The 14,784-nt window shown below is 31.7% G+C and overlaps 2 protein-coding genes across 3 annotated transcripts in view; one reads left to right on the plus strand and one right to left on the minus strand.

Annotated features, from left to right (window-relative positions):
* The window catches only part of LOC142352181 (uncharacterized), a 57,664-nt gene that overhangs the window by 22,946 nt on the left and 19,934 nt on the right, over positions 1-14,784 (minus strand). The window lies entirely within an intron of this gene.
* Positions 1-14,784, plus strand: part of LOC142352180 (neuronal acetylcholine receptor subunit alpha-9-I-like) — a 60,251-nt gene that overhangs the window by 12,275 nt on the left and 33,192 nt on the right. For both annotated transcript variants that reach the window (XM_075404588.1, XM_075404589.1), the window contains exons 2-4: positions 8,380-8,504; positions 8,797-8,841; positions 11,302-11,411. In XM_075404588.1, coding sequence (XP_075260703.1) covers positions 8,409-8,504; positions 8,797-8,841; positions 11,302-11,411 — 251 coding nt within the window. In that variant the 5' untranslated portion in view covers positions 8,380-8,408. The remainder of the gene's footprint in view (positions 1-8,379; positions 8,505-8,796; positions 8,842-11,301; positions 11,412-14,784) is intronic.

Here is a 14,784-nt window from a genome sequence, read left to right on the forward strand (position 1 = left end):
GACATATGCATTCAACATATCGACTAAACCGTCGGAAACATTTTTTTCGACAAATCTGTTAAATTTGTCCGAAATTTTGCTTTTTTTCCTTCGAGTGAAAATCAGTTTTTTTGATCGTCTTTTTATTTTTCTTTCGAATATATTGAGTTGTTTCTGATTCATTAATCTGAACAAACTGAAAGTGGTATTGATTCAGATTTTTCTCCAAACAGAAGCTTCAACAAATTTAAACTCAAGAGTCATCAGAAACTTCGTAAATTGAGTCGGCACGGTTTTAAACGCTTAGCGATTAAACTATTAGATAATTTTAAATGGTCTGAAGTAAATAATTTTCATTTATAAGTTGATATTCTTTAATATAAACTTAAATCCAGTTTTTGTATTGTGTAGTTCAAATTTCAATTTAATCTCTCGTCGTTTTATGGTACTTAAAATGCTCGCACAGCCATAGCTTAAAAGAGTTTTTAAAACAAAACAGGGCTAAGGGATAATTTTCATCTTTGAAGTGAAAGATTGTTAAGTTCACCCAATCACTGTGCCGCTTTCTGAGCTCTCAATCTCAATGTTAAATAATTTTTCCGCCATTTTCTCTCCTAGACCATTTATTATTTATTCAATTTACTTCAACGATTTCACAAATTTTACGTCGCTGTTTATATTTCTTTTTTTGCTTGACTATTTCTGTTGTTTGACGGATATCTATTACCTATAACACAGTTACCTACCGCGCAATATAGTTATAGTTGTTACGGTTGTAAAAATGGAGAATTTAGTGTTTGCATTCCTTATTTTCTCAACTTGCTCAATTGCACTTGTTTACGCAGGTAAGGAAGTCTGTCTTTTTTCGTTTATCATTATATCTGGCGTCGTCTGAGCTATAACATCATCTTGAAAAAAAGAACAGAGGAAGAGACACAAAATGACAGGCACTTTAAAACTTAAAAAGTTATTTTTAGTCTCAAAAATTTCAAACGATACAAAATGCAGCTAAATTTTCTAGATTTTCGGAAAATCAGGCTCCATTTTGTATCTTTTGAAAATTTTGAGTTTTAAAGCGCGTCACTTCGGATGTAGTTACTTAATTGTTCCGACCCCGACTTTAGTGGGGAGGGAGGAACTATATACTCAACCGGGTTTTTTTTAGTTCAGTCAATTTTGGCCGACCGATATATTCATCGTAGTGAATTGTGAGTGGTATCATTAAAAAGCCCGTCCAGCGTAGAATACGGAAATGAAAAGATTTTTTCGATTTTCGTGTTTTACAGGGAGTTATCGAGTTTTAAAGTTTTGTGAACATTCGACTGTTTCTGTTCAGATTTTCAGTAATTTTTGCTAAAATTTGGCACAATTTCGCTATTATAACTCAAAATAAGTTAACATTTTTAACGACAGAGTGTTGTCGTTACCGCAAGAGTCAGAAGAGCGTTGCTGAATTGTTTGATTGAAGTTTTTTTTTTGCTAAATTTTTGATAAAATTTGCAAAATTCAAATTTTTTTCATCAAAAATGGCACTAAATTTGCTTTTTTTGGTCCACTTTGTTAAAGTTTGCCCCACTTAGTGACCTAGAAACCTTAACAAAGACTCTCTAATCTCAAATATAGTGCTAATTGCAATTAGGCGCCGTATGAAAGTCTTCTGGAATTAAATGCATCGTTGTTTTTTTTTTTTAATATTTGAAGAATTCCAATCAACAATTGGTCTAATCTGCAAACACTTGGAACACTTGGTCGGTTTGTTGGGCATGCAAGAAAATCAGGGAGGGGTTCGATAATATCATGGATTCTTAGAATCAGAGACTTTTTGGCTTTTTTTTATGCTGCCTTTTTTCAAAATTATTTGCTTTTGTTTTTTTATGTTAATTACTGACAGTATGTTTTATTCACGGCTCCGCTAATGACAACTCGAATTTATGTAAATTTGAAGACAAATGTAGGTACAGTTTGTCCTCAATACAATCAGAGAACAAAAGGGTTTTTATGGCTTTGAAGAAGAGTTTTAGTAAAATTTAACTGAATTCTTGTCTTTTGCCTTCAATTGTTATTGTTTGGAAGCATGATATTTGAGTTTAACCACTCAAAGATCTAAATTTCTTCCTCAAAAGGTGCAAATGTAACTTTTCTGTTCATTCGTTTGTTAAATAATGTCTCTTATGTATTGAATGTATTTGTTTTAAGGAAATTTCTGTGATTTTTTGAACTTCTCATTGTTTTATATTATTTTAGTCAACATTTTGCTTATTCTCAGTAAATACAGGTCCGCCTTTCCTCCTTATAAAATACAAACTAATTTTCTGGCTGATTCTTTTAACAGAAGTTTTTCTTGCTTTTGGTACTACGAGTTTTCATACAAAATTTTCTGATTTTTGTGAATAATTGCCCATTTTTGATGTTGTTTTTGTTTCTTTTGTAAATTGTCATATTGTATAACCATCTGACTGAATAAAACTTTACAAAATTTGAAACTAAACATATTTTTTGTTTTATTAACAAATGGTTTGAAGGGCTGGCACCGTTCTCTTGCAGAAATTGGTAGAGTTTTTATATTTTTGCCTTTTATTTGTTCTTAATTTTGTTTTCATATGCCAAATATTGTGTAATTAAAGGTCTCAGTGGCCAACTATAGATAAACAAATGAACTTAATAACTGATATCGGTAAATAGCTAATGGTTGTTTTGACTTTCGAATTAAATTTCTAAAAAAAAAGAGTAATAGTAATCTTTAACTTATCCCTTTTTGTTCTGGTTTCCTTTTTTTCGTATTTTACAATGTTGTTTCATTTTCGTGAATTTGCCTCATTTTTTAAAGATCTTTTAAAAGTTCTGTTGAATCAAATAAAAATTTTTCTGTTGTTTAAAGGTTTTAAATGATGTCTTCAGAGCTTAGACAATTTGTTTCAGATGAATTTTGTGAAGTTTAGATACTTTCAGTTTTTGTGATTCTTTTTGTTGTCATTTTGTGATAGTCTTTTTACAAAAAGACTTTATGATGATCAAAGGAGATGCAATTGAAAACATCATATTCTCGCGGTTACTATCTTATTAATTTAACGGCTTCAAAACTGTGGTTTCGTAAAGTTGGTTGTTAAATTTATTAGCTCAGCTTGTATTGAATGTTATATTTAAATCCTATGATTTAGTCTCATTATTAACAGCAGCAATTAGTTATCCAAGTAGTTGCAAGAAAAACTTTCTACTCTTTTAGTCGAAAGTGTTTGTTGGCTATAAATTTTGTAAATATTTGTTTTTAATAAAAAAAAAAGAGATAGGTTTTTGAGATCTGCCAATTCTTTTTCTGTTAAATTGTAGCTAAGCAGCTCTATATACAATTCATATCAATTATCTATTGAAATACAATTTGCTCTTCACAACGGTCGTTTTGTCCTTAAATAGTCTTTCTTCTTGGAACAACCAGTTTTAAATAAAAACCAGTTTTCGTGATTTTTGCATATTTGCCCCTTTTTGTAGGTTTTTGTTTTCTTTTCACAGTATCATATTAATGGGCGTCATTTCATTTACAAATGTTGTCAACTGCAAAAAATTCAAAATAAGATTTATTTTATTTTTAGCAAACAGCTTAATATTTAATTGATTGCGGTGACATAGTTTTCGTGTATAATTTTTTGTGCAAATTTTGTTTTTGCCTGTATTTGTCGTTATTTTTGTAGTCGTACAACATATCCTGGATAATGAAAGGCCTCAGTCGCTCTGTATTGAGGTATAAAAGACTCTCTCAAAGATTTCATTTGATGCTTAATGTTTCTAATGAATTCGAATTTAATTCTTTTTTTTAAAAAAAGCAATGTTTTAATAAACTTTGCCTCTTTTGCTCATTTCTAGTCGACTTGTCGCCAAGTCGAATTGAGAAAAAATCCCATATTTAGTTGCAAAATTGTACCTATAAATCTTCTTAGTATAAATTTTATCTGATGCCATTTTGATTTGGTTATTAGTGGTTTTCAAAAAATGGACCTAGAGTTTTGGTCGTAATTTATATTTGTAACTATTTGATATTTATTGCCGTCTTTTCTGGTAGTCATATTATGGTAGCCACAGGTCTCATAGGCCCTCTAGAGTAGTTTTTATTCTTTTAGTAGTTTGTTGATCGATATGTTGATATGTTAATTTTTTTATCTCTTCCTCATGGTAGACAATTAAATGAAAAATGTAGATGAGCGGCGTCGGAACTTAATGTGCGAACGCACATCACCGAGCTGCCTTGTTATCAATATACTATGAAACTGATGTTTTTGATACTAAAAATATCAGCATAAACTGAAATAAAACATCTGTTAAATTAGTTGACTTAGGGTTGCTAGCCACAAATCACACATAATTAGTCTGTGCAGGTGGAAAAGACGCATTCATGGCTAGCAGGTTCTGGATTTCAGGAAGTATCGGGTTGGGCTATACACCTCGATCGAGGTCTAAGCATAAAATCCCTGATAACATATTAACACTACAAACTAAACAATAATAGACATTAGGCTATTATGTAAATTACCATATGCTTGTAATGATGAATCTCCATTTTCATCAATTTCAATTGGTCGTATTTATCTTGCAAAAATGTTGGGAAAAACTGATAATTTCAGCACTCACCGTATTTGATATATTTACTAAAGCACGGGCATGATTCGTGATCTAAATCTCAAAAGGGGTCAAGGTTTTAGAGGTCAAAAAATCTTTCTGAGATCATTCGGTTGATTGGATGATGTAGAAGTTTACCGACCAAAAAAGTATAATTTTTATCTGAAGTTTTGTGTGGCTGCTTTCAACAAAGCTTTACACAATTTTTTTTCTATTTAGGCCCTGAAAAAGATGTGGTGGATAGAGTAATGGAGGACTACAGCGCCACGGAGAGGCCAGTTGTGAACAAATCGGACACGCTTACCGTCATTTTCAGTAATTTTTGCTAAAATTTGGCACAATTTCGCTATTATAACTCAAAATAAATGAACATTTTTAACGGCAGAGTGTTGTCGTTACCGCAAGAGACAGAAGAGCGTTGCTGAATTGTTTGATTGAAGTTTTTTTTTGCTAAATTTTTGATAAAATTTTCAAAATTCAAATTTTTTTCATCAAAAATGGCACAAAATTTGCTTTTTTGGTCCACTTTGTTAAAGTTTGCCCAACTTAGTGACCTAGAAACCTTAACACAGACTCCCTAATCTCAAATATAGTGCTAATTGCAATTAGGCGCCGTATGAAAGCCTTCTGGAATTAAATGCATCGTTGTTTTTTTTTAATATTTGAAGAATTCCAATCAACAATTGGTCTAATCTGCAAACACTTGGAACACTTGGTCGGTTTGTTGGGCATGCAAAAAAATCAGGGAGGGGTTCGATAATATCATGGATTCTTAGAATCAGAGACTTTTTGGCTTTTTTTTATGCTGCCTTTTTTCAAAATTATTTGCTTTTGTTTTTTTATGTTAATTACTGACAGTATGTTTTATTCACGGCTCCGCTAATGACAACTCGAATTATGTAAATTTGAAGACAAATGTAGGTACAATTTGTCCTCAATACAATCAGAGAACCAAAGGGTTCTTATGGCTTTGAAGAAGAGTTTTAGTAAAACTTAACTGAATTCTTGTCTTTTGCCTTCAATTGTTATTGTTTGGAAGCCTGATTTTTGAGTTTAACCACTCAAAGATCTAAATTTCTTCCTCAAAAGGTGCAAATGTAACTTTTCTGTTAATTCGTTTGTTAAATAATGTCTTTTATGTATTGAATGTATTTGTTTTAAGGAAATTTCTGTGATTTTTTGAACTTCTCATTGTTTTATATTATTTTAGTCAACATTTTGCTTATTCTCAGTAAATACAGGTCCGCCTTTCCTCCTTATAAAATACAAACTAATTTTCTGGCTGATTCTTTTAACAGAAGTTTTTCTTGCTTTTGGTACTACGAGTTTTCATACAAAATTTTCTGATTTTTGTGAATAATTGCCCATTTTTGATGTTGTTTTTGTTTCTTTTGTAAATTGTCATATTGTATAACCATCTGACTGAATAAAACTTTACAAAATTTGAAACTAAACATATTTTTTGTTTTATTAACAAGTGGTTTGAAGGGCTGGCACCGTTCTCTTGCAGAAATTGGTAGAGTTTTTATATTTTTGCCTTTTATTTGTTCTTAATTTTGTTTTCATATGCCAAATATTGTGTAATTAAAGGTCTCAGTGGCCAACTATAGATAAACAAATGAACTTAATAACTGATATCGGTAAATAGCTAATGGTTGTTTTGACTTTCGAATTAAATTTCTAAAAAAAAAAGAGTAATAGTAATCTTTAACTTATCCCTTTTTGTTCTGGTTTCCTTTTTTTCGTATTTTACAATGTTGTTTCATTTTCGTGAATTTGCCTCATTTTTTAAAGATCTTTTAAAAGTTTTGTTGAATCAAATAAAAATTTTTCTGTTGTTTAAAGGTTTTAAATGATGTCTTCAGAGCTTAGACAATTTGTTTCAGATGAATTTTGTGAAGTTTAGATACTTTCAGTTTTTGTGATTCTTTTTGTTGTCATTTTGTGATAGTCTTTTTACAAAAAGACTTTATGATGATCAAAGGAGATGCAATTGAAAACATCATATTCTCGCGGTTACTATCTTATTAATTTAACGGCTTCAAAACTGTGGTTTCGTAAAGTTGGTTGTTAAATTTATTAGCTCAGCTTGTATTGAATGTTATATTTAAATCCTATGATTTAGTCTCATTATTAACAGTAGCAATTAGTTATCCAAGTAGTTGCAAGAAAAACTTTCTACTCTTTTAGTCGAAAGTGTTTGTTGGCTATAAATTTTGTAAATATTTGTTTTTAATAAAAAAAAAGAGATAGGTTTTTGAGATCTGCCAATTTTTTTTCTGTTAAATTGTAGCTAAGCAGCTCTATATACAATTCACATCAATTATCTATTGAAATACAATTTGCTCTTCACGACGGTCGTATTGTCCTTAAATAGTCTTTCTTCTTGGAACAAACAGTTTTCATAAAAACCAGTTTTCGTGATTTTTGCATATTTGCCCCTTTTTGTAGGTTTTTGTTTTCTTTTCACAGTATCATATTAATGGGCGTCATTTCATTTACAAATGTTGTCAACTGCAAAAAATTCAAACTACGATTTATTTTATTTTTAGCAAACAGCTTAATATTTAATTGATTGGGGTAACATAGTTTTCGTGTATAATTTTTTGTGCAATTTTTTTGCTTTTGCCTGTATTTGTCGTTATTTTTGTAGTCGTACAACATATCCTGGATAATGAAAGGCCTCAGTCGCTCTCTATTGAGGTATAAAAGACTCTCTCAAAGATTTCATTTGATGCTTAATGTTTCTAATGAATTCGAATTTAATTCTTTTTTTTAAAAAAAGCAATGTTTTAATAAACTCTGCCTCTTTTGCTCATTTCTAGTCGACTTGTTGCCAAGTCGAATTGAGAAAAAATCCCATATTTAGTTGCAAAATTGTACCTATTAATCTTCTTAGTATAAATTTTATCTGATGCCATTTTGATTTGTTTATTAGTGGTTTTCAAAAAATGGACCTAGAGTTTTGGTCGTAATTAATATTTGTAACTATTTGATATTTATTGCCGTCTTTTCTGGTAGTCATATTATGGTAGCCACAGGTCTCATAAGCCCTCTAGAGTAGTTTTTATTCTTTTAGTAGTTTGTTGATCGATATGTTGATATGTTAATTTTTTTATCTCTTCCTCATGGTAGACAATTAAATGAAAAATGTAGATGAGCGGCGTCGGAACTTAATGTGCGAACGCACATTACCGAGCTGCCTTGTTATCAATATACTATGAAACTGATGTTTTTGATACTAAAAATATCAGCATAAACTGAAATAAAACATCTGTTAAATTAGTTGACTTAGGGTTGCTAGCCACAAATCACACATAATTAGTCTGTGCAGGTGGAAAAGACGCATTCATGGCTAGTAGGTTCTGGATTTCAGGAAGTATCGGGTTGGGCTATACACCTCGATCGAGGTCTAAGCATAAAATCCCTGATAACATATTAACACTACAAACTAAACAATAATAGACATTAGGCTATTATGTAAATTACCATATGCTTGTAATGATGAATCTCCATTTTCATCAATTTCAATTGGTCGTATTTATCTTGCAAAAATGTTGGGAAAAACTGATAATTTCAGCACTCACCGTATTTGATATATTTACTAAAGCACGGGCATGATTCGTGATCTAAATCTCAAAAGGGGTCAAGGTTTTATAGGTCAAAAAATCTTTCGGAGATGATTCGGTTGATTGGATGATGTAGAAGTTTACCGACCAAAAAAGTATAATTTTTATCTGAAGTTTTGTGTGGCTGCTTTCAACAAAACTTTGCACAATTTTTTTTATTTAGGCCCTGAAAAAGATGTGGTGGATAGAGTAATGGAGGACTACAGTGCCACAGAGAGGCCAGTTGTGAACAAATCGGACACGCTTACCGTCAAAGTCAGGCTGTCTCTCAACCACATATTAGACTTAGTCAGTTATCATTTTAAAAATTTTTGATTTTTTTCTGGTATAAGAAAGTATTATATGCCTAGTTTGGAGCGTCAAACGATTATGTAAAAGCTAAACGGTGTTTCAATGAAAAAATATTTAGAGGAGTTTGATGTACCGCATATGTTATCTGAATATTTTTAAGCGAAGTTTTTCTGCAAAAGCATATAAATATTAATTAACAAGAAAAATTAATGCAAAGTTTTCATCTTAATTTTTCACAATTTAAAAAATGTATATTTGCTTAAAATTAAGTTGCGTTTTGTTGTTTCAGGATATAGTGCAACAATCTCTAACAGCCATCTACTCTGCCGAATTGGTAATTAATTTATTTTTAATAGCAAGAACCATTTTAGTTTACTCATCATATTTCTCATTTTAATTTACTTTTCAACGCACTCCGGTTACTCCTGGTCATTTGATTTCCTCAAAACTCAAATGCTATCTACAGGTTCAATCTTTACTAAGGGCAAGTTTTACTTTAGAAGCAACAACAATTCTTATAGGTTTCAAGGGTTACATGACAATTTACCCAATTCCAATTTGCCGAATGCCATTTTACCCTACGCCATTTTACCCAATGCCATTTTACCCAATGCCATTTTACCCAATACCAACTTACCCAATGCTCTGCGATCTTTTTGTTCAATTGTCCGATTTCAAATTATGTTGCTATTACAAGGATGATGTCACTATTACAAGGATGATTTAAAATATTTATTTGGACAATATAATCCCATGTTTCATATCAAGTCCCACGGGCCATTTAATTATAGAGTTGGCTAAATAGTCGTTCTGGTAAATTTAGCAATAGGGAAAATTGGGTAAGTTGGCATTGGTTATAATGGTATTGGGTAAATTGTCCTGACACGGTTTCAAGAAAAACTTGAATCAAGAGAAATTAATTAGTACTCGCTTTTTCAAACTTTCGCCTGTCATCAGAACCTACTATGTTTTTAAAAGTCATGTTCCCGAAGTGACAGATTCTATAGTGTCACATTTTCTTATATGCAGGGTCAGATTTCAAAACTCGCAAAATGCGTAACTCAAGCAAGGTTTATCCGTTAAAAACTTTGTAAACTCGCTTGCTTTGATGTTGCAACCTAAATCTCGAAACCAATCCACGGCCCTCTCCAAATGAAGAATTTTTCAGTGGTTTTATAAGCATCATCCACTTTACACATGATGACCCAAAAAAATTTCATTTTATGAACCGGCTATAGTTAATAAGATTCAGTATGTCAAGCGTTGCGTTGAGCTCGGCTATTATAAGATCATCATATGTTGTGCGAGATTTTATAGCTAGATGATGGACCTAACAATTTGTCAATTATTAAGTATTAAACACTGCAAATAGTGTTTTTGGCATGTAAAAGCGTAATTTTGTGCTTACAGTAGCGATAGACAAATGAAATCTTTTTTGATCATCAAAAATCCGAGTATCCTTTTAAACATATGCCTTTATTTCTTTTTATGTGATCATTAATAAACAAGGGGGGAATGCTCCGCACCAGCTTTGCTCAGCACAGCAATTGTGTTCTAACCTATTGACTAGCCATTTTTTTATCGGTCATGAGGAAAGAGGAAATATGTAAAACGAATAATAATGTGAATTCAAATAGAAAAAAGTTCATAATATCTCATTTCAAAAGTACAACAAAACTTTTCGAAAACAAATGGTGCAGTAGTCACTGAATCCTCAGCTAAATGCTTATGCTAAGATCAACGAGGTCAATTTGTTTACCAGCATGTTGAGAGTGTCTGTCTAATTGAGACTAAGTGAAAAAAATTGAACGGTCCATTAAAACTTCTGAAATTTAAATCAATTCATAAAAAAAACTAACAAATGTTAATTGAAATAACAAAATGGGGTCCTCTACGGTTTCACTGAAAAGCATTATGGCCTTTCAATAACAAGACTAAGACATAAGACAGAGAGACGAATAGTAACTGCACGAAAAGTACATACACTCAAAAATTCAATAAAATTTAAAAAAAAATGTCATGTTAAAAAGTCTCAGAAAAAAGTTATAAACTGGAGATCTGAACTGACTTCTTTTAATTCTCAAAGTTTAGCCAACCGAAACGCACCATTGATAAAACTGAGTATTAGCACAACAAAAAAGACAACTTAAGTTTAAGAAAGTTACCCAGTATTAGTCGTATGAACCAGAAACAGTCAACTGAGAAGCTTGCCCAGTTTGAAGTGGTACTTGAGTAAAGTTCATTGTGTGAACTGTCTTCATTGTGGACTAAAAGTCTTGCGCAATTCCCGAATTTGTCTATCTCCATCCCAATTTTGGAACTTTTTTCTCATTTATAAAATAAAGATTTCATAATTACAGCGAGCTTTGTCTTACTATAATCTAAAATTTCATAGAATATAGTTCTTAAGTTTTCATTGAAGTTTGATTTTATTTTCTGCTTCATTTTTCAAACTACAAAATTTGCTATTGTTTAACTATTGACAACCGCTCCTAATTTAATTTTGCATCTGGTTTGTTTTTCATTGCTTCTTTGTTCCATATTCTTGCTCTACATTCATAATAATTAACATTTTTATAATAAGTTTAAGTCTGATCAGTGTCTCTCTCTGCTTTCTTCTGTTTCTTTCGACAATGAAAAGTTTTCGCAATTTAAATTCTTAGATGCTTGTCTGTTGTTTTTACTCACCCACACATCACAAGTTCACCGTTTCATCTGTTCATCCATATTTTATCTTACAAAAATTTTGGTATAAAATTTAAGCGTAGTTGATACTAAAGTTTTTTTTGTTCAGAAATGGGTGGACGAATACCTTCGTTGGAACCCAGGAGATTTTGAGGGGGTGAAGTCAATCAGAATGGCCAAAAGTAGAATATGGTTGCCAGACATCAACGTGTTCGAAAGGTAAAATTCTATAAACACATGCAAACAAACATGTACACACCCACGCGCACGTACACACACACTCACGTTCACACACACACACACACACACACAAACACACACACATTCACGTTCTCACACACACACACACACACACACACACACACACACACACACACACACACAATTGCTATGTTAGTTTAAACTAAAAGACAGAAAAGTCTTGCAAAAAAGCGCAATGAGAGATCGAGCTTTGACACTAAAACAGAGTTGGACTTGTTATAGAAATCTGCGGTTGTATTGCAATGTAATATATTTATTGCCATAATAGAAGAAGAGTTTTGGCATCTTTGTAGTGAATTGTGTACAAAAGTACGAGTTGATTATTTCGAGGTAGGCTGCCTAGCTTCCATCAGAGTAGCACCCAAAAATTTGATCACCAAGAAAGGTTTGTTTTTGGTAACTAAGTGTTAATTCCGTCTAGATGTAGTTAAATTTCCCCAAATAAACCATTGTTTTTCTGTATTACATACCAATTCTGTGTAAAAACAAAACTAAATTGGAGAGAAAATGAAAAAAAAATCCATCCAATTGACTCATAAAACTATAATAACGCATAAAGCTTTTGTTGTTTCTAATTGTTTTGTGTCCATGCGTAAATTTTGCAAAAAAATGTTAAACTTTGTAACATTTTCATTACAACTACAAATTTTATGCTAATTAGACTTAAAAAATTCTGGCTTTTACTTCGATTCTTTTCAAATATAAACAGTGGCGAGAAAACAATGTAGGAGGTTTGTATTCTAGTCCCACACATGTTTTGCAGCACTGTTTGAGTTTTCTCTACTATTCCCTCCCTGTTCTTTCACCGCAAAAATGTCCAGTGGTTTTTTCGCAAGGAGGGTTATAAAAAAATTATGTAGACTTCAAATTTTGCGGAATTACTTCAACAGCAAATTTGTTATAAAGTTCCTTGCGCCATAATAAAATTCATTGAATAACAATGAAAAAAAAATCCTATATTTCAAAAAAAATCAAAAAGAATAACATAGACTTGACAAGAATTTCCAGCTTTTAAAATTTTGAGCTTATTACTTTATCCAAGTCTGTTAATTTGATTTTATTCATCTATCATCAAATGTAATGATTCTTTGGCAGATTGTTAGAAACCATTACCGTTTCAATCACTTAAAATTACAGTTCAAAACCCAAAACACTTCGGCTGTATAGTAGCAAAAAAACTAGTTTATAGGCACGTAAAACAAAAAACTGTCTTATAGGCACTTAAAAAAAGTTTAACATCAACACTTTTGACGGCAGTAATGGACCTTTCTCTGCGTTAACTACGAACTAAGTTAGATTTCAAACTACGTTAATTTGTTAATCTTTTCAACTTAAAAACTGAAATAAAATCAACTTTGCTTAAGTCGCTTTTGCTAATACCACTTGATATTTCACGCAGAAGTCTGACCAAATAAAAACTTAGCTAGAGAGATCATAATATATATTCCAAAAAAACTTTGATACGCAAAAAAGCAACAGGTATTAATATTTTTTCCTGAAAGTTGAACCTCACTAGTTGACATTCCTCTATGATAGAAAAACCACGGCTAATGAGTATACACAGTATAAAAAATGAACTTGGAGAAATAATTGAATGTTTACCAACAACTTAAACATATAAAATTCACCACTATGTATATCATAACACTTCTTAATTATGCTATTTTTTGGCACAGTTTATTAAAATTGGCAAAAATTCATTTTTGGGCCATCAAAAATATGTGTCATTTTGTCAAATGAAAATTGAAATAGCTATAATTTGTTTGTTTAAAATTCAATTTAGCTGAAGAAACTCGTGCAATTGCAACAGGCGTTAAAACTTTTCAGAAGGAAAAAAACAATTTATCTAATCACTTTCAAGTAACTATAGCCATCTTTTTGCAATTGGTATAGCCGCTTTAAGATTTTTTGAACGTAGAAAAGGCTCTGTTTTTTCAAAGCTCTTGACCATTCTACAGTTTTTGCAGTGCCCAGGTCTAAGTTTAAGAGTTTTCAGTGCTGCACCATTACATTTGATTAATAAAACATAATTTCAGGTTTTGAATGTTGACAACTATGAATTTTCTGCTTAGTTTATCTTTGTAATACTTCAATTAATACCATCTATTTCATCCAGGATATATTTGTACTGTAAAATCCAAAAAGTTTCATCCAACAACGTGAACTCTGAGCAGCAAATTATCCCAATTTTATGTTTACAAACTGCTTCAGAAAACAAAAGGTACCATTACTCACCCTGAATTTCTTATCAGATATTTGGTAAACCTACTTATAGATGAGAGTTAAGCTGAACATTTTAATTTTCATGCAGTAAATTTTATTTAACAACTAAGACCGGCCAGTGTAAATGGACTATGAGCATTAGCCGTGGCAAATTTTGAGGTTCTGTTGTTGATGTTGACAAAAACTCTCCAGAGATCAGCAGTCTTATGATGACAGTCAGTGTTTAGAAAGGACTATCTGTAACCTACAATAGATTGCTGCAATTTCCTAAATTGATTTTGACTGGCGCAAATAGATCAGATTTAATTACGAATTTACGATTAGAAGAGTTCCAATTGGTTCTGCTTTATGGACCACTAATAAGTGTACAGCAAACAGGAGCAGTTTCAATGTGGCGAATACAATTCATTAACCCTAAATTAACCAGTGAATGAGAAGGGAATTGGAAGAATGATGCTGAGGTAGAGAGCAAAGTTCATGAGACAACTATCTTAGGGAAAAGATTCATACTCTCGATTTGACCAAAAAAATTAATCTGAAACAGCGACAAAAAAACTGAAGATTCACGCAAATTAATTAACGGTAATTTAACATTCTTAAAAATATCTGTCTAAAACCTTCATTTCTTGCAAAATATTGGAAGATTCAGGCTACTCTTCTCAAATCTGAAAAAAAAAACAATTTTAAATTGGTTTACCCAGGTTGAGGTCCTGACTTTCAAGACCAAAAATGAGCTCTGATCAGACTTGCCCGACAAAATAACCTCTGATCAGACTTTTCAGACCACGATAAATTCTGATCAAACTTCTGATCTAACCCAGCATATATGCATTTCACAGAAACCGATGTCTCCAGCAGAAAATTCAACGAAGTCAATTCAAAATTGAAAGTGGACAGTTATTTTTAAGAAACTTCTAAATCTAAAGATTCTATTCCTTTTTATAAAGGGACAGACTACTGGTTAGTGGTTGGACTCTTTTGTCCTGATCGTTCTGACCGGAGGTAAGGGACTGCAAATTGTTTTTTTTTTCAGATTTGAGAAGATTAGCCTGAATCTTCCAATATTGGAACAGCACTCTTAAAAATACCTGTCAAAAACCTTTATTCC

This window comes from Convolutriloba macropyga, chromosome 13 (genome assembly GCF_964194025.1).
Source record: "Convolutriloba macropyga chromosome 13, txConMacr16.3, whole genome shotgun sequence".
NCBI classification, from domain to species: Eukaryota; Metazoa; Xenacoelomorpha; order Acoela; family Convolutidae; genus Convolutriloba; species Convolutriloba macropyga.